General features: G+C 36.1%; 3 protein-coding genes across 3 annotated transcripts; 2 read left to right on the top strand and 1 right to left on the bottom strand.

Annotated features, from left to right (window-relative positions):
* The first annotated feature begins 1,920 nt into the window (after positions 1-1,920).
* Positions 1,921-3,810, top strand: LOC140975900 (aldehyde oxidase GLOX1-like). The gene has a single exon (XM_073439828.1). The coding sequence runs from the start codon at positions 1,928-1,930 to the stop codon at positions 3,545-3,547; it is 1,620 nt and encodes a 539-aa protein (XP_073295929.1). The 5' UTR covers positions 1,921-1,927; the 3' UTR covers positions 3,548-3,810.
* A 329-nt stretch (positions 3,811-4,139) lies between these two features.
* LOC140975876 (uncharacterized) lies at positions 4,140-7,887 on the bottom strand. The gene is made up of 7 exons (XM_073439802.1): positions 7,390-7,887; positions 6,897-7,308; positions 6,640-6,779; positions 6,210-6,435; positions 4,927-5,591; positions 4,762-4,867; positions 4,140-4,651 (listed from the first exon to the last, which is right to left on the bottom strand). Exons 1-7 carry the CDS (start codon positions 7,885-7,887, stop codon positions 4,140-4,142), a joined length of 2,559 nt encoding a protein of 852 aa, XP_073295903.1.
* Positions 7,888-12,819: 4,932 nt separating this feature from the next.
* Positions 12,820-14,325, top strand: LOC140975224 (aldehyde oxidase GLOX1-like). The gene is given in 1 exon segment (XM_073438814.1): positions 12,820-14,325. A coding segment is annotated over 1 exon segment (1,506 nt).
* The last annotated feature ends 6,767 nt before the right edge of the window (positions 14,326-21,092 follow it).

Raw genomic sequence — 21,092 nt, 5'->3', positions numbered from 1 at the left:
TTTATTAGAATCTTTAATAATATTAATTTTATTTATAAATTAAGTTTAGTTTATTAGGTTAACCGATGTTTTATATTAAAAACTTAAATCGAATCGAACTAACATATAATTTAAAAATATTAAACCGAACTTCCTAATAAACCGAATGTAGGACCAAATGTTTGCCGCTTTACAAAAATTATAACTTGTGGTAATGTTGCAACTCAAATATTTAAATATGCAACATCATATTTTTTGGGTAAAAATTCAAACTCCAAAATTCATAGACATCATAAGACAATATTATTGCAACTCGAATAATCACAATTAAATATTCAATATAATTTTAGGGTCGTTGAATTTTTATCTCAAAGTTGTATAATTTCTTAACATACGACAATAAACCAACCAATACACAGTAATAAATTATGATTTGTGGGAGTTTTATTTTTAATTTTTAAACATGAGACTAAAAAAAATAAAAAAATAAAACTGATAAAAAATTTGTTATATTTTTAATATGGGTTGAAAAAAAAATTAAAATTTAAAATTTATAAATATTAACTTTTTTTAAAAAAAAAAAATAGGTGGAGCTGAAGCCCACCCTAGCCCAAGAGTAACTCCGCCTGTGGCTGCTAGAAGTTCGTGAAGTTGAGGCGAAGGCGCTGCTTAAAGCTCTCATTTAGGCTGTCTCGATGGATCTGCAACAGGTCATTTTCAAAACATATTCCAAATCTGTAGTTGATGCTGCCAACTCAAATCAAATGGATCGCAATGAATTTGGAACAATAATTTCAGAATTATGAAGTAAGGTTTGTTAGGAGACAAGCGAATGTGGTTGTTCATACACAATTCTTATGTTAGTCCAAACTGTTTTTATTTCCGAGTTTTTGCTTTTTGATTGTAACAACTCTTCTTTGAACTAATGAAGTTTTGATTGGTTTTAATTTGCCCATTTTTTTTTTTAAAAAAAAACCCAAATCCGCTTAAAGAAATCGAATTCTGTTTCTAGTCTCTTTAACTAATTGTTATTTTATATTTTTAATGCAGATTTTAATCTTTATCTGTAAACGGATCAATCCTACCGATATTCACAATAAAAAGTAATACTCTTAGCATAAAAATTAATACTTTTTCAAGGATGACACAAATAAGAGATCCGTCTCACAAAATACGATACGTGAGACCGTCTTACACAAGTTTTGGAAGATATTTATGGAACATATCTATACGTTTGATAAAATACATCCTTGAAGCCTACCAAATATTTGATAAAATCCTTAAAATATCTCGAAAAAGTGTTTTAAATTGAGTGGAAGGTTGATTTACTTCATCAATCAAATGTTTACATTTTCTTTCCAAGAATATATTATTTTGATGTGATCACATGACATTAATTAATATTTATACCGTGTAAAATCATAATGATAATAGTTTTTTATTCTCGATAACTTGCTTAATTTTAGATTTTGATCCACTAAATTTTCAAAATTTGTTTCGATACACCAACTTTTAATATTCAGCTAGTTTGGTCCAATTATTGATGTGTCATCGAAAAATAATGATATGTTATTGAAAAATATCATCTTTATCAATACTACGTACTATGTTAAATATAGGACCAACTTTAAAACAACATAAAATAAAATAAAAAAGTTAGTTTACGAAAACCAAATTTTGAGAACGTAATAGGAAAAAAAAAACAAAAAATTGGAGAAGTTTATGGAATCAAAAAATCTTTATTACCTAAATTACTCTTTTAGATTGCTGAACTATAGATTCTAGTAAAAGGGAAGTGAAAAGGGATTAAACTCAAATCTCAAAAAATATATCAATAAATTAAATAATCCTAAATTATCTAATTTCACACTGCCATTAGTTTTCTTTTTCTTGCTTGTGATGCAATTTAAAGCTCCATCTTCCCATCAAAATTTTGATAGACAAAACTATGAAAATCCCAACTCTGGTACTCCTCCTCTTCCTCCTCATTCCGCCACCGTTAGACCGGGATATTATCGTGTATGCGGCCGCCAGGAGATGGGACTTTCTCCTTTCGAACATCGGCATACCCGCCATGCACATGCAGCTCCTCCACACCGATCGAGTCCTGATCTTCGATCGGACCGACTTTGGCAAGTCCAACATTTCCTTACCCGCCGGCAAATGCACCACGATGATGCATGACTGCACCGCGCACTCGGTTGAATATGACGTCCGTTCCAACACCGTCCGCCCGCTCATGGTCCTCACGGACGTGTGGTGCTCCTCGGCAGCTGCTACGGCTGATGGGACTGTGGTCCAGACTGGTGGATTCAGGCTTGGAAATCATGTCGTTAGGATTTATAAACCTTGCTGGGAAAGTTCTTGTGATTGGGAAGAGATTCCGAATGGGCTTGCGGAGGAAAGATGGTATGCTACGAATCATATCTTGCCGGATGGCGGGATGATCATTATCGGAGGACGCCGGCAGTTTAACTATGAATACTACCCGAAAAGACCCACGGAGAAGTCGTATAATTTACCATTTCTCTCAGAGACAAATGATCCGTGGATTGAGAACAATCTGTACCCATTTGTCTTCCTAAACGTGGATGGGAATTTATTCATTTTTGCGAATAATCGAGCCATATTATACGATTACGCGAAAATGGTCGTCGTAAAAAGCTACCCGACAATCCCTGGCGGCGATCCGAGGAACTATCCGAGCACGGGCTCAGCCGTCTTGCTGCCACTGAAGAACAACACCGCAGCCGAAGTTTTGCTTTGTGGTGGCGCTCCAAAAGGAGCTTATACAAGTGCAAGAGATCATGGTACTTTCCTTGGTGCACTTAACACATGTGGGAGGATCCGGATAAATGACCCCAATCCTCAATGGGTCATGGAGACCATGCCAATGGGTCGGGTCATGGGGGATATGGTTTTGTTACCCAATGGCAATGTGTTGATCATAAACGGAGCGGCTTCGGGTACCGCGGGTTGGGAATTGGGTCGAAATCCAGTTCTAAACCCAGTTATTTACAGGCCTGATATTGGTCCGGTCGGGTCCAGATTCGAGGTGCAAAACCCGAGCACCATCCCTCGGATGTATCATTCAACTGCTCTATTGTTACGTGATGGTCGCGTACTTATTGGTGGCAGTGATCCTCACAAATATTATCGTTTTACTGGAGTATTATTTCCGACGGATCTATCCTTGGAAGCCTTTTCGCCTTCGTATTTGGACCCGACATCGGCTAACTTACGGCCTAAAATCATTTCTCCCTTTTCGCAATCTATAATCGGATACGAAAAGCAATTGGATATCCAATTCTACATTCCTCAGGGCATTGTGGGTGGAGCTGCCATTGTGGTAACTATGTTGGCTCCATCATTTAACACACATTCATTTTCCATGAACCAAAGGCTATTGGTTCTTAGTGGTGGGAATGTCACCGTAGTGGGAAACTCCACGTTCTGGATTCGGGTCGTGACACCGGTTTCGAGTAATTTCGCTCCGGCAGGATACTATCTTCTCTTCGTGGTTCATGGAGATATTCCGAGTAAGGGAATTTGGATCCAAATCAAGTGAAATGCAAATATGACTACACATAATTTGGATTGTGCATGGGAAGAAATAATTTTGAACTAAACCAATTGAAGTTAAATTTTTATGATTAGACACAACGAAAAAGGCGGTGTGCGACGGTTATTAGCGACAGTTTTAAATTTCATTTCTATATCGTTCGTCGTTGACCATTAGCGATGGACTTTCAAAACAATCGCAAATTTTATCGACATAATCAATAACCGTCGCACTTTGCGATGGTTTTATATAAAATCGTCGCTAATGTTAGCGATAGTTTTTGAAAACTATCACTAAATTATTTATTTTAAATTATTTATTAAATAAATTTATAATATTTAATTTTTATAATTAATAAATTATTACTTCTTATATTTAGAATTTGAATTATCAATGTGTTTTTATTTTAAAAATTATTATAATATATTTGACTATTTATCAAATATAATAAATTAAATTAAAACTTCTCCAAAAAAAATAACATTAAATTAATATATATCAAACAAAATTCGACTGATATCAAATCCGACTGATATCAAATCCGACTGATATATAAAATAATGTACAATAAATATAATCAACAAAATATAATAAAATCCTACGGTGTCTCGGTCTCGTCGTCGTCATAATCGTCATGGTCATCACCATCACCATCCTCGTGTCCATCGTCATCGTCGTGGCCCAAGTAAGGTGATGACCCGATATACTGCTGTGAGTAACCACATCCATGTAAGGATCTATGCTCGTGTAAAGGTCCGGCGACAAAGAGCCCGTTGTGTGATCCTCCTTCTGTGAAGCGGCTGCTATGAGAGGAGCTGCGTGGGTGGAATTCACTATCGTATGACTGCAAGGAAGGTTGTATAAGTGCTCCTTGAGACATTCTAGCAACCAGAAGACGTACTTGAACTTTCAAAGACGACATTCGAGTCCTCAACGACTCGTTCTGCTTCTTCGACTCCTGAAAATCCATCTCGAGTACATTAGACCACACATTTGTTGCGGCTAAATCCTCTCTCAATTTTTGGGTCTCCTCAGTCATAGCTGCCTTTGAACTCCCAGCATTACTAAAACCTCCATGTCGACGTGGAGCTATATCTTCAGCTGAGCAGCCTGTTAAACCCATACAAATTCGAAATTCGGGCAGCCTGTTAAACCCATACAATGAGCTCTTAAGTTATGATACATCTTTCGAATTCCTGGATGAATACTATGTCGACTACAATGTGCTTCCCGTAGTATAGCTTCTTTCAGATCTATCAAATTAGGAACCACAAGTCTACCATTAAAGCGCAGACTACCATCTGAGGCAACACTAAAATTTTTTGTCTGACCTTTCGAGATAATTATTTTAATCTATGAATGTGCGGATTGGTCCTCTGTGCTACTTTGATGCTGGATAAAATTTGTGGCTCAACTTGAATAGATGACACTAAAAAGTAGTCTCCACTGATCTTATAAGTCCATCCTGATGTTCCCAAGTGCTCGTGAACTTTAGAGATAGTCAAAGATGTCAGCATAGCATTCTGAACTTTCCTGCTGAGAGCATCTGCAACAAGATTCATTCGCCCTGGTTGATACTGAATCTCACAATCAAAGTCTTTAAGCAACTCCATCAATCGACGATGTCTCATGTTGAAGTCAGGCTGTGAGAAAAGATATTTAAGACTCTTGTGATCCGAATAAATCACAAACTGCTCACTGTACAGATAATGACGCCATAACTTCAATGCAAACACAATAGCAGCCAACTCTAAGTCATGAACTGGATATCGGGTCTCATGCGGCTTCAACTGACGAGAAGCATAAGCAATCACTCGCCCATTTTGCATTAAAACACAACCAAGTCCATTTAGAGATGCATCTGAACAAACAACATAGCCACCTGAGCCTGATGGCAAAGCTGGCACTGGAGCTGTTGTCAACTTTTCCTTCAAAGTCTGAAAACTTGACTCACATTCATCAGTCCACACAAAACGTCGATCTTTTTGCGTTAATTGGGTCATAGGCCTTGCTATAATAGAAAATCCTTCAATAAAACCCCTATAATATCCTGTTAATCCCAAGAAGCTGCGAATATGGGAAATATTCATCGGTGTTGGCCAATTGATAACAGCTTCCACTTTACTAGGATCCACTGATACTCCTTGAGCTGATATAACATGACCCAGAAATACTACTCTGTCCAGCCAGAATTCACATTTAGAAAATTTTGCATACAATTGCGCTGCTCTGAGTGTCTGGAGGACTAACCTTAAATGTTCTCGATGATCCTTCTTTGTCTTTAAATAAATCAGAATGTCATCTATGAAGGCAATAACAAATCTGTCTATAAATTCTTGAAAAACATGATTCATCAAATCTATAAAAACCGCTGGAGTATTAGTCAATCCGAAAGGCATAACTAGAAATTCATAATGTCCATAACGTGTTCGAAATGCTGTCATCGGAACATCTTCCTCTCGAACCCTAAGTTAATGATATCCAGAACGAAGATCGATCTTTGAATACACTGATGTACCCTACAACTGATCAAACAAGTCATCGATACGCGGCAGAGGATACTTATTCTTCACAGTAGCTTTGTTCAACTGCCTGTAATCAATGCACATTCTCATCATTCCGTCTTTTTTCTTTACAAACAATACAGGAGCTCCCCAAGGTGACATACTTGGTCTAATATAGCCTTTTTCCAGTAAGTCTTGTAATTTCTCTTTGAGTTCTTTCAATTCCGCTGGAGCCAAACGGTATGGTGCTCTCGAAATAGGATTTGTCCCGGACACCAACTCAATGCTAAAATCGATTTCCCTCTGGGGTGGAAATCCAGGAATCTCATCGGAAAATACGTCAGGGAATTCCTTGACAACAGGAATATTTGAAACTTCAAACCCTTTTCCCTAAGTCGCATCAACTGCATAGATCATGAATCTTTCATTTCCTGATGACAAGATTCTAAACATTTCCATTTCTGACACTAATAGAACACCTGATTGCGAATCACTACCGTAAAAATTCCATTTACTGCCATAATACGGTCTGAATCTGACAACTCCATGGAAACAATCAACGGTAGCTCGATAATTTGACAAAGTATCAATTACCAAAATACAGTCGAAGTCAGACATATCTAGCTTGATTAGATTAGTTATCATAATATTATCATCAAATCTAATCACACAATTCAGAATTATCTCATGAGACATCAAACACACACCGGCAGGAGTAGAGACTGACACAGTATCTATCAAAAGAGTAGTAGCAATTTCATGCTCATCAACAAATACAACAGATACAAATGAATGAGATGCTCATGTGTCTATCAGGATACAAGCAGGATGATTAAAAATAAGACAGATACCAACAATAACTCCGTCGGGTGCGTCTTGAACTTGATCCTGAGTTAGAGCATGAACTTGAGCCTGCTGTGGCCCTGGAAAACATTGCGGAACAGAACCTCTAGGTTGAGAATAGCTAGACTGCTGAAAAGACTGAGTCGGAACAAAAGGTCTAGTTGCTTGTCCTCTAAAACCCTGACCAAACTGAGGTTGTTGAAATTGTTGTCTTACTACATTTGGACATACTCTAGCATAATGTCCAACTTGCCCATAAATATTATAAGATCCACGAACTCCCGTAAACTGAGTACTGATATGCTTACCACCACAACGTTCACAAAATACTCCACCTGGTGACCCAACTGAACTTCCACGCTGACTGCCGGAACTAGAAGAACTACTACGAGTCTGTTTCTTGAAATGTTTTCTTTTGGCCTAAAAGTTTTGCTGCTTTGGTTGTTGATAAGACTGCGAAGGCTGATACGGCAGTAAAGGTCAGTATAGTGGTGCACCCACTGGCATCGGCACATTACCTCCGAAAATCTGAGGAAAACCTTGTTGAACTGACCGTGGTTCTGCCAAAATTAGACTTGCCTCCACATTCTTGGCTTTCTCTACAGCATCGGCATAATTAACAGACGCTCCAACTCCTACTAAAGTGCAAATGGTTTGATTCAATCTTTGCATAAAATGCGATAGCTTGTTCCGATCACTACTAGCAACATGAGGAACATAGGCAAGAAGTGCTGAGAATTGAGAGGCATACTCTACTACAGTCATGTTACCTTGAGTCAATCTATTGAATTCAGCTTCCTTGGCCGAATAATACGAAGGCGGTGAATATTCTCGAGCAAACTGTGCGCAAAATACATCCCAAGTAACTCTTTCACCTGATTCCTTCAGAGCTTCGTCAGTAGTTTCCCACCACAACTGAGCTCGGTTTTTTAATTGACAAATAGCCAACTTAAGTTGCAAATCAAGAGTGTACTCCAACATATTAAACAAGCGCTTCATATTTTTTAACCATTGCTACAACTTTCTCACCATCTTCATTCCCAAAGAATCGAGGAGGACGCATGAATAGAAATGGGGATATTACCAGTTCCATTTCACCCATTCCTCTAATCAACTGATCCACTTCATGCTCAACGTTAACATTTCGTGCCTCACCACGAGGACGACGAACTCGTCTTCCCCATTCAGTCTCGTTCAGTCCTCTCACATTAGGAGCTTCAGATTCCTGAACAACTTCCTTTTCTTTTCTGCCCTTACGTCCAGGTGCCATCTATAAGACACAAAGATTTAATCCAATGGCAGAAACAAAATAATCGATTTAGTATAAGGGCATAAACTTAAACTGATAAGCTCTAGTCATGCTGTTACAATTAATTCATAACATAGAAACAAGTAAGAGCAAATAATCAAACACATGCACAATCATTTTATTTGTATCTAAACTCGAGTGTCCTAGACTCTAATTCGAGCGTATCCCAGTTACGCTCTGATACCAAACTGTTAGGGCCCGTGCACTTAATTAATATTTATTTACCAAACAACAAGGATTAATAGGTGTAAACAGCGAAAATGAGTTTAAAATGTTCATTTGGGCCTACAAAAATGTTGGCATGACTCCCCGTAAGTAGGACATCCCAAAAATTTCAAACACAACAACTATACGCTCGAAAATAACATCAAGTTCACAATCAACTAAACAAATATCATACAGCCGCACTGGTCAAGACCAGACACAACATACCACAAATAAAATCCAAAACAACTTAAAAACATCACCATAAAGCTACACAGGGCATCTCCCTGGTAAATATATCAAACCAGTATAATATATAGATATCTGGGAACTCTGACACAAACCAACTGACTACTGGGTACCACTCGCTGACGCTCCACAAGATGCGTCAAATCCCCTGGAATGACCTGCTATGGCATCAAAAATAACCACAACATAAAAAGAAAACAGGGGTCGGACCCCATTACGACAAACCAGTAAAATCACGACGTATATAAAAGACATGTAATAATACCAAGTAAATTCAACGATATGCGATGCATGAATGACAACAATGGAATAACGGATACCAAATGGAGTCCAAACGAATAGCATCATCAACAGTAACAGTGGCCACCCGTGCCAGGAATGCAGCATCAAATTGCCGCTCATCCATGCACGTAGCATCAAGAATGCGAGTAGCTAAGTCGATCGTCCCTAGCTGTCATCTGGGAATGTGGCTAATCCTAATCCACTCGTCCTTCTGATGACTCAATATATGTCAACAGAATCAACATAAATTTCCGTCAAATGAGTCAAGGCTCAATATGTTATGCCAACACAATTAATGCATGAATGCAACAAAAAAACATTCAAGGCACATAATAGCAAACAACATTCACTGAATATTCTTACACGCCAATATAAGCGTCATAATGATATAGGTTTGAGCGTACCTCAATTATAAACGTACAATACCACAGTAATTTCTTAAGGACTTCCTGAAAAACTCGTCCAACGGTAAAACCTACATTATAAATTCACTACACACATCAATATACTGCATTACAACTTACTAAAACAATTTAAATCGGCTCGGTTAAAAATTCGAAATCCGGGCAACCTATTAAACCCATACAAATTCTGAAATTCCAAGCTTAATACCTCAAGAAACGAAGCTTAAACACACAATGGTAATCTCGCGAAGATGGCTCGCCGGCATTGTCCCTGGAAACACTGTTCACAATCTGAAAATTAAGGGAAAAGCTTAATTCTTCACTATACAAACTAATCCACAAAAACACCACTAAGAATTGAAGCAAAAAATCTTACCTAGAACCCAATCGAAGCTCACGCAGAGTGCTGGAAAACAGGACTGATCGAGCTCGTAACCTTCCGATTCATGGCAGGAAAGAAGCTAATAGACTGGAGGAATAAAAGTGCTAACCTACTGCACAAAAATCTGGCCGCTGGGACGCTGCACGATTGCTGCAGAAAGAAGAAGAAAGGCGACGGTGCAAGGTAGGGGAAGAGCTTCTGGATTGATCGATATGATTTTCTTCTATCAATTGGGTTTAATAAATAAAATGAGAAATGGGTTGGGCCTATTTTAGTTATTGGGCCTCACAAAATTAGACTCTAAGTTTTATTTATTCTATTGTATGATGGTGATGTGCCTGATGGCGATGGACACAGTTTTGATGCGATAAATCTCGAAGAACAGGAAAAGCACAGCACGATCAAAGAAGAACTTGGAGCTTACTATAGGAACCAAAAAAAGGAAACGCCATTGAAGAAGCTTGAGTCGCGGTGGGAATGTTGAAGGTGAAGGCGGTTGAATGCACTAAAAATCGAGGAATGGGAAGCGAGAAAAGAGAATACTCCTAAATTTGTTTATGTGCGGGTGAAATTTTGAGGATTGGTGACTTGTAAGACATTTGGGCTTGAAGGATTATCTATGTAGTAATTCACTTGGGCATCGTTTGGTTCATGTGATAGGATAAGTAAATGGTATATAATAAGAGTGACTATAAAATAAAAAATAAGGATTAGTAACATATTATGATAAATTATATGATGTTTGACATAATTTTAACTTGTTTGATTATTTTTGTTAATTATATTATTATTACTAAAATGCCGTGATCATATATTAATTAGTAATATATTCTTAAAATGATTGAACAAATAAATAAAATTTCTAGAATTAATTTATTCAAAAAATTATAAATAAAATTAAAATATTGTATGAATTATTAAATTTTTATTAATTTCAATTTCCGAAAACAATTAAAAAATCGATTAATATTATAGAAAATAAANATAACCATTATAATATTACGGTTAAAAATAATATAATAATAATTAAAATATCAATAATAATTAAATTATTTATAATATTAGTCAAATTAAAAATTATATTTAAATATTATTAAATTTGTTGAATTTATAATTATTTTAAACTTTAGAATATTACAGGAAAATTTAAATTAATCAAACATCATCCCTTCTCTCCCAAATGATCAGATAACAATCAACAAGAGGATAATAATGCATACAGTGCGGGCTGAACGGACCTATCACAATCTTAATCATAAACACCAAACACATGATAAGTGAATGATTAAAAATCAATCACCTCTTATCATGTACACCAAACAATGTCTTGGAATATTATCGTGAAGAAGGTTAAAATTTGATATTTTTATAAGGAGTCAGTAGGTGCCAAGGAGAACGTGATAGCTGAATTTGGGCAAATTTTGAAATAAGACACGGTGAGAAACGAACGTAGCTCATAAAAATGGGCAAATTCAAGAAGATAGAACTGATTGCCAAATTTAAGATGAAGTTAGATTTTCCATTTCTTACATTCAAAATTCATACTATATGCACGTGGCACGCCCGCAAAATTCAGAAAATGGTCTCGCATCAAAATTCACATACATTTTTTGTCACATATATTTGTTTTGGAATACATGATTGGAAAAACTCATTATTCGTCAAACATTTATAAATCTAAAATATTTATCTTTTATCTAGCTACTTTTCTTTTTCTTACACTTAATTTAATGTTTTGAGAGGTATTTATGAAACATATATGCTTGATAAAATAATTTAATGAAGCATACGAGGTCGGGTATTTCAGACTATCTTTATGATACTCTCATAATTTTAAATCTAACGATTTAATTTTTGTCATATTAACGTTATCAACATTAATTAATAATACTTACATATTGATATATGAACTCTTGAATACGCTAACGATTATACTTTGCGTCCTAAATGCACCATTTAATTAACCAAATTTAAATTTGATAAGATATTTCAAGAAACTATTTTAAATAGGGTGGATGGTTTGTTCCATCAATCAGATTCTTAGATTTTCTTTTCTTTTCAATAATATATTGAAGTAATAACTCCACAATTAATTATTTTTAACGAGTAAAATCGATTTAGTCAAAGAAATTAATTAATTTGGTCACAATTAATTAATTTCCCGGTCGACAAAATATAATATTTTAATTTTTTTTTAAGTACAAACTTAAAATTTTTGTTGTTTAAATTCATGTACTTTTTAAAAAAAAAAAAAATTTAACCATTCAAATGTACATTTTTTCCATATTGAAAGCACATGCACCTCCAAGATAAATTAAAGGGAAAATTATAATTTTAGTTCCATAAATTGACATATTTTTTGTTTTAATCGTGTAACTTGTTAAAATTTGGTTTTCTTAAAATAATTTGGATTTTTTTGTTTTGATCATTTTTTTCCCGAAACCAGTAAATAAATTGAATGTAATTTATTTGACATCGATTATATCATATATATGACATATGTAGAAGGAATAAATCTCATATTACTCAAATTAAAATTAATGTGATAAAAGGAAATGGAAAATTAAAGCAATATGACCCCTGAATACTTCAAAATGAGAAAGAAAATTTTTTTTGTTTCTTTTATTTTTGTTTATGTATATTTTAATGTATGTAATATAAGTTTTATTTTTGTCACATATACACACATAGGATTGAATATGTGCCAAATAATTTATATTTGATGAATTTAATGGTTTCGAGGAAAAAAAACATAAAACAATCAAATTGATGTATGAAAATCAAATTTTGATAAGTTATATGACTAAAATTGTAATTTTTCATAAATTAAATTAGACAATCCTTTTTTTTTTTTTCTAATTTCACAAGGCCATTAATTTTTCTTGCTTGTGATGCTACCTCGGTTCACATTTCACTCCAACTATTTAAAGCTCCATTTTCCCACAAAATATTTGATATACAAACTGATGAAATTCCCAACTCCGGTACTCTTCCAGCTCCTCCTTTTCGTCGTCATTCCTCCGTCGTTCCACCGGAAGAGTCTCGCCTATGCCGCCGCCGGGAGATGGGACTTGCTCCTTTCGAACATCGGTGTATCCGCCATGCACATGCAACTCCTCCACACCGATCGAGTCGTCATCTACGACCGAAGCGATTTCGGCCCTTCCAACATCACCTTACCCAGCGGAAAATGTCTCAAACACTCGAACGGCACCGCGTCGTGGCCGGACTGCACAGCACACTCGGTTGAGTACGACGTGGCTACCAACTCCATCCGCCCCCTCACGGTCCTCACCGATGTTTGGTGCTCGTCGGGAGCAGTCATGGCAGATGGGACTCTTGTCCAGACTGGCGGGTTCAGGTCTGGCAATCGCGTCGTTAGGATTTATAGACCCTGCAGCGACCATTCTTGCGACTGGGACGAGATTTCGGAAGGGCTGACGCAGAGAAGGTGGTATGCTACGAATCAAATCTTGCCGGACGGCAGGGTGATCATCATTGGCGGCCGCACGCAGTTTAACTATGAGTTCTACCCCAAGAAACCTTCAGAGAAGTCATTTTTTTTACCTTTTCTCGTACAGACGAATGATCCGAAGATTGAGAATAATTTGTACCCGTTTGTTTTCCTTAATGTTGACGGAAACTTGTTCATTTTTGCGAATAATCGAGCAATACTATTTGATTACGTAAGAGGGGTCGTCGTAAGAAGCTAGCCGACGATTCCGGGCGGTAATCCGAGGAACTATCCGAGCACGGGTTCTGCTGCCTTGTTGCCATTGACGAACAATGTTGCAGCTAACGTTTTGGTATGTGGTGGCGCTCCAAAAGGAGCTTATATCAATGCCAAAAAGGGTATTTTCACCGGGGCGCTTAACACGTGTGGGAGGATCCAAATAAACGACCTGAATCCTGGATGGGTCATGGAGACCATGCCAATGGGTCGGGTCATGGGGGATATGGTTTTGTTACCCAATGGTAACGTCTTGATCATAAACGGAGCGGCTTCCGGTACCGCTGGGTGGGAATTGGGTCGAGATCCGGTTCTAAACCCAGTCATTTATAGGCCCAATAATCAAGTCGGGTCGAGATTCGAGGTGCAAAACCCGAGCACCGTCCCTCGGATGTATCACTCATCCGCTCTATTGTTACGTGATGGTCGGGTACTTGTTGGTGGCAGTAATCCTCACAAGTATAGTAAATTCGAGAACATATTATATCCGACTGATCTATCTTTGGAAGCGTTTTCTCCTTCATATTTGGACTCGAATTCGGCTAACTTACGTCCTAAAATCATTTCGCCGGACTCGCACTCGGAGATCGGATACAGGCAACTTTTGGATATCCCATTTTCCATTCCCGGGGGAATAGTAAATGGATCTCGGATTGTGGCAACTATGGTGGCTCCATCATTTGCTACACATTCATTTTCAATGAGTCAAAGACTATTGGTTCTTCGTGGTAAGGTTGTCACAATAGTGGGAAACTCCATGTTCCGAATCCGGGTGGCGACACCGGTTTCGGTTCATCTCGCTCCGACAGGATACTATCTTCTATTCGTGGTTCATGGAGATATTCCGAGTGAGGGAGTTTGGATCCATATCAAGTGATATCCAAATACCATTCTCTTTATCTTCTTTTTTTTTAACATTTATATTTTTATTTGTTATTAAAATGGTACAATGTATTTAGATAATACATTCAATGAAACAACACAATGTATTTTAAAATAAATTTCTTATTTTTTGTAATTTTTATACGTGGTCTTGGCTGTTGTAGCTATATCTAAGATTTTTTTCGAGAAATTTTTCATTTGATATGTTAAAATCAGGGATTTATTCGTCGCAGAGATTTGATGAATTTTTTTATTTAAATTTTTAGCTTTGGTGATGAGTATTGAAACTAAATTTCATCTTCAATATTTTAGTGTTAGTATTCGGTCATAGAGATGGGATTGATGATTCTCTCTAATTTTTTTACTAAATCTATAAAATTTGGTCAAAACCTTAGAGGTGGGATTGATTTATTAATGGAATAAGATTTATAATTAGAGATGGATTTGTAAAAAGATTTATAACGAAATCACACTATATTTGTTATATTATTTTAAATTTTTGAGAACAAATATATTATAGTAAATTTGAAATTCAAGTGACATATAAATTCTATTTTAATGCAATTTTTTATAGAATGAATTTATATTTTAAATTTGTGATTAGGTCGGAAAACACTTCATATTCAAAACTACACACCACACACTACTCTTGAAACGGGTAAAGGCTAAGGTTTTATTTCCCCTTCGTGTGTTATCCTGATTCTCTTCTACCATTCACTATCTTCAGCACATTTGTCAAGATCTACAAACTCAGATTTTATCGTGGATCTAGCTATTACAGTTTATTTAGAAGATTTACACACAATTATTGCACCTCCTAAAATGAATATGAATCCACTTGTAGATTTTGAGTCTTTTATATTAGTTATCCAATTTGTATCAGTGTATCCTTCAATAACAGTGGAATATCTGGTATAGTGCAATCCATGGTTACGAGTGTACCTTAAGTACCTTAGCAATCTGATAATTGTTTTTCAATGTTCAACATCTAGATTACTTGTGAATCTACTAAATTTTATTAATGCATAAGCTAAGTCTGATCTTGTACAACTCATTATGTACATCATACTTCCAATGACTCGAGAGTATTCAAGAGTATTCTAATTTAGAGATAATCTCATCTCGATTTTTTGATAGATGTTGACTTGTATCTGTTCTACCCAATGCAGAGTCATCTTTATTAACTTTCTCAAGGATTTTTTCATATAAAGTGACTGACGAGCTATCCCTTCTGATGTTCTATGAATTTTAATTCCACGAATCACATCGGCTAAGCCCAAATCTTTTACGTCAAATTTTGAGTTCAACTACTTCTTGGCCGATTTAATCATCTTATCATCGCTACCAATGTTAAGTATGTGATTAATATAAAAAAATGTACATGTATTAAATGTTTTGTATAATATTTTATAGTTTAAAGTGTATTAAATATTTAAGTTTTATAATAACTTGTATAAAAAAATGTGCTGTATAATTGTATTATTTTTGTTATTTTACATGTTCAGAAAAACAAGAACAACTTTGGTTGGAAACCGAAAAATTTCTAAAACATTCGTTTGCAAATACCACTTATTCAAAACTACTCTTGAAACAGGTAAGGGCTAAGGCTTTATTTCCCCTTCGTGTGTGATGTTGATTCTTTCACCGAGATTTATGTTGTATATTTTTTTCTTATGTTGACCTTAAATGTAATTTTGTAGGGTGAAAAAATAGACTATGTGCTGATGTGTCTAGAAAGCACAAAAACTTTTGTGAGATGGTTTCTCGAGTCAATTTTGTGAGACAAATATCTTATTTAGGTTATCCATGAAAAAATATTATTTTTTATACAAGAAGTACTACTCATTATTGTAAATATGGACAGGTTGACGTCGCGGAAGATGGGAATTCAGAAAGAAAGAGAAGTTGCAATAATGAAATTAGAAAAGGCTTTTGTCTCTTTCTTTCTCTTATGCAAAAAAATTGTTTTTCTTCACTTTCTTTAGATTATCATCATATGCTGACCATTTTTTCTTACATAGATGCAAAAATCTATTGACATCTACGAAAATTTGAAGATGATGAAAGAATTTGAAAAAATGGTGTGTTGTGGATGCCAACCAGGTGAGAATCTGAATACAAAATATTGGATACAGAACAAGGATAAATTGACAATCATATACAAACGAAATTTTGCTTATATATTTTATCTTTTTTATTATAAAACGTGTTTTCACATGTAAATTTCTATTCTTCAATGGACTGATATGAGGATGGTACCTTTCAATTTTCTTGTTGTATAAGAATCATGATTGTCGAACGTATTATTTTAATAGTCATGTGTATGAGAATTTCAGTTATGCAATATCACAGTTCTTGAAATAGAAATAAAGTATGGTAAACAGTAAACTTTTAAAAGTTACAGAAAGCCGAAAAAAGCTAATGAACGATGTCGTGAGAAAATACGGTTGGTCAAACTAGTAAAGCTAATTGATGTATGTATGAAATACAATGTCCTTAAAACATATTTGTTCCCTCCGATGATTGTGATATATGCCTGAAGAACAAGAGGATGTCTCTATATATAGACACTTGGGTTCTATATGGACAGACATAGATTGGCCATTTGAAAGGCCAAAAGTTGCTCAGCTGGAACACCAACAGTCAGGGATATGGAGCACATACAATCAAGATGGTGAAAAGTCACATCTTGAAAGATCTGAAGTGAATTTTTGAAAATAAAAATTCAGGAAAATAGCAAAAGCCATGTGAATTTTGTTGGACAATTTTGTATTGATTGGTTCGACATTCGATACACACAGGTCACACTCGTACGCTTGCACACAAGTCAAATTTTTTCCAGTGAAAATCGGGCCCTTGATTTCCATCCCCTTACGCATGCATGAGAGAGAGACCGGCCTCTTAACCAATCATTCTTATACATTCACAAAGTATACTTCAATATAAAATCACCCACGCTAATATTATTTTACTATGTGAGACAACCTTTTTCCACACTTAATCATCCATTTATCAAAGTCATAAGATGCTTATTGAATTTCTATTAAAAATGGAAAAAGCCCAATAATCATCCAAATTCCAAAGTTCAACAATCCACCAAATGAATGAAAATTGAAAGATATTCGACGATTCTTGTGATAAAGTTCAACATTTGAATCTTGCATAGGATATGTAAGTATTACCCTTTGAACATTCTCTTGTGAAAGCACAATAATTCATTAGTTGATAGTAGACATGATTTCTTTGAACTGTATAACCGTTCGTGTAAATTAAGATATACTTCACACATGACTCTCCCTGATACTATGAATTTCTCATTATCGTGTTCATTTTGACCATGAACATATTCCTGGTTCTGCAAGATGTTCTAGAATTGAGTCTTGCAATTCCTTCGAAGTGACCCCACATCTCTCTCGCATAGGTAATTCTATATTGCTTATCATCAGAATCATTAAAAATTGTATAATTATCCTCAACATTCATTGTTTCATAATAGAATGAGCTAGGGATAACCTCCACAGTGATCCACCAAATTAGTGTGATTAGGTTGTCCCATTGAACCTAGTTTTTGGTATTTCCCGTCAGTGTATGTTGAGTTTTCCTTCACACCAATTTATTTTATAGGCTTAAACCTTATCCTAGCTCCTTGACGATTTCGCAACTAACAATATGTTTAATCATTTGGTTAACGGAACCGCTATATTATCTTTTGACTTTACGTAGTCAACAGATATAACTCCAATTGAGAGTAATTGTCTAATGATATTGTGTCTATAACATATATACCTTGTAACGTCTCGAAAATCTGAAGGTCCACATGAACCACATGCATACGAGTTATTAAATTCTTTGGTACTTTATTAAATTGTTTTAAAGCATAAAATGCATGTTTATTCCATGAATTTGTGTTTAATTATTTTTGTACATTTTATGCATAATTCATGCATGATAGGATTTAATTCATGAAACTTTAAAAGTTCATGCATTAGGGTTTCTAGGTGCACTTCATGTTCGATCGAGGAACAAAGAACGGAGAATTTTCAGGAAAAATATTTTATTACACGATTTATTTTTATAAATTAAGTTAAAATGTTTTTAAGTGTATTTTTCAAAAATGAGATTTTATTGGGTATTTTACCCGCATGATTTTAATTTTAACGGTACACAAATTTTATCGAATTGGGGGACTTTTTAATGGTTAGACTAATCTTTTCAAAATCTTTTCAACACGAAATATTTTTCGGGAGTGTGTTTAGATTTAATGGGCCTATTTTTAAGCTTATTGGGCTTAATTATCTTTTTAATCTTTTAATTAAACAAGTTAGGCCCATTAGCTATTTGATTATTATTTATTTAACCTAAACCACTCCTTAACCTAAACTAATCCCTCCCACCAGCATCCCATCCCCTCCAATCAGTCATCATGTTCGTGAAGTGCAGCAGCTAAAGGTCTCGGTGCCACCATTTCACTTCAAGCAAGAACTCCTCCTCTAGGCCGATTGTCCCTCGATCATTTGCTCTTAAATAATCACCAAGGCACGCCCCANAATGGTTCGACTAATCTTTTCAAAATCTTTTCAACACGAAATATTTTCCGGTAATGTGTTTAGATTTAATGGGCCTATTTTTAAGCTTATTGGGCTTAATTATCTTTTTAATCTTTTAATTAAACAAGTTAGGCCCATTAGCTATTTGATTATTATTTATTTAACCTAAACCACTCCTTAACCTAAACTAATCCCTCCCACCAGCCGCCCATCCCCTCCAATCAGTCATCATCTTCGTGAAGTGCAGCAGCTAAAGGTCTCGGTGTCACCATTTCACTTCAAGCAAGAACTCCTCCTCTAGGCCGTTTGTTCCTCGATCATTTGCTCTTAAATAATCACCAAGGCACGCCCCGTACTTTTATTTTTGCATCACATGCGTTGTATATCTGCTGTTATATGTGTCTTTGTACATGAAAATTTCGATCTATCGCACAGCATGAAGATCGAAGGTTTTTGGGTGGTTTTTCTTTCATGTTTTAACAACTACTCACGTTTTACTGTGTGCTGTGCAAGGGGCTGCGGTTCTTGTGAGTTTTGGGACTGAATGTGAGGACAAAATGTGGAATGGAGGATTAGAAATCATGCTGGTATGGCTTGTAGAACCGTAGGAGCATTGTTGTGGTTGTGGCCGCGGGTGTGCTCTCTTAGGTANGGCCCATTAGCTATTTGATTATTATTTATTTAACCTAAACCACTCCTTAACCTAAACTAATCCCTCCCACCAGCATCCCATCCCCTCCAATCAGTCATCATGTTCGTGAAGTGCAGCAGCTAAAGGTCTCGGTGCCACCATTTCACTTCAAGCAAGAACTCCTCCTCTAGGCCGTTTGTCCCTCGATCATTTGCTCTTAAATAATCACCAAGGCACGCCCCGTACTTTTATTTTTGCATCACATGCGTTGTATATCTGCTGTTATATGTGTCTTTGTACATGAAAATTTCGATCTATCGCACAGCATGAAGATCGAAGGTTTTTGGGTGGTTTTTCTTTCATGTTTTAACAACTACTCACGTTTTACTGTGTGCTGTGCAAGGGGCTGCGGTTCTTGTGAGTTTTGGGACTGAATGTGAGGACAAAATGTGGAATGGAGGATTAGAAATCATGCTGGTATGGCTTGTAGAACCGTAGGAGCATTGTTGTGGTTGTGGCCGCGGGTGTGCTCTCTTAGGTGTACGGTTGTTGGCGACTTGCGACTTGCGACTTGCTCAAGGGCGTGACCGTGAGTTCAGCAGACCTAGAAGGACCTGAGGGTGGTCCAGGTGTGGTGGGTTAGGGGCTGGTCCCATTGGCTAAGGGCTAGGAGCGTTGGTATGGGAAGGATGGTGGCTAGGGTTCTCGGGTGGGTTAGCACATGCTGTAAATTACAGCAGCTTTCTGGCCTATTATTCAAGTGTCTAAAGGTCTGGTTTTGAGGTTTTTAGGACCTTTTTGATGTTTATTAAGTGTGGTAAAAAGTTGAGAAAGTTTTGGTTAAGTTTTGGCTCGATTCGGGTTAAAACCGGGACACCAGTCCTAGTTTTAAAACGAATTAGATAAGCCGTGATTTGGGCACGAGTTTACGTTTAAGAACACTTTTAAATATGTTTTGGGACATTTTAAGGAGTTTGGTAAGCTTCGGGACAATTTTATAGGTTCAGGGTTGAAACGATAATTTTTGGGTTTCCAAGGGCAAAATGGTCATTTTACACCTGGGGTGAGATTTTGGTCCTGGCAGCGCCCTGAGCACAAATCATGATATTTCTAAATGTTCATGCATCACGTTTACGATTTTTACGCTATTATAATAATTATGGTGCATGCTTGGTTTAAAGGAATTAAGAGAGAAAAAGTAAGAAAGTGAAGAGCACTCCGTCTCCACCGCGCCGCGTCGTTATTTCGTTTGTTTTCTATCAAAACAAACCAAGGAATGTTTATATCTTCTTTCACTCTTCAATCAAGCCATATAGGTATTTTTAAATATCGCAAGTACATGATTTTATTGCAAGAAGATCGAAATTGTTCATATTTAATTATGTTAGTTAATTATATTACGTGCAAATATTCATTTTGAGATTTATGCGATATTGTTTGTGGTCACTTTACTATCATGCTTAAGTCCGATCACCAGTTACCGGCCCGGTCGCCAGTTACCGGTCAGTTCAGTTGTTTCACCCAGTATACTGTGGCAGTAGTCTGATCAGACATACATTATTAAGTCCGGTCGCCAGTTACCGG

This window comes from Primulina huaijiensis, chromosome 4, assembly GCF_012295235.1.
Source record: "Primulina huaijiensis isolate GDHJ02 chromosome 4, ASM1229523v2, whole genome shotgun sequence".
Classification (NCBI taxonomy): Eukaryota; Viridiplantae; Streptophyta; class Magnoliopsida; order Lamiales; family Gesneriaceae; genus Primulina; species Primulina huaijiensis.
The sequence above is the reverse complement of the archived record's forward strand: the minus strand, read 5'-3'. Positions and strand labels throughout refer to the sequence as shown.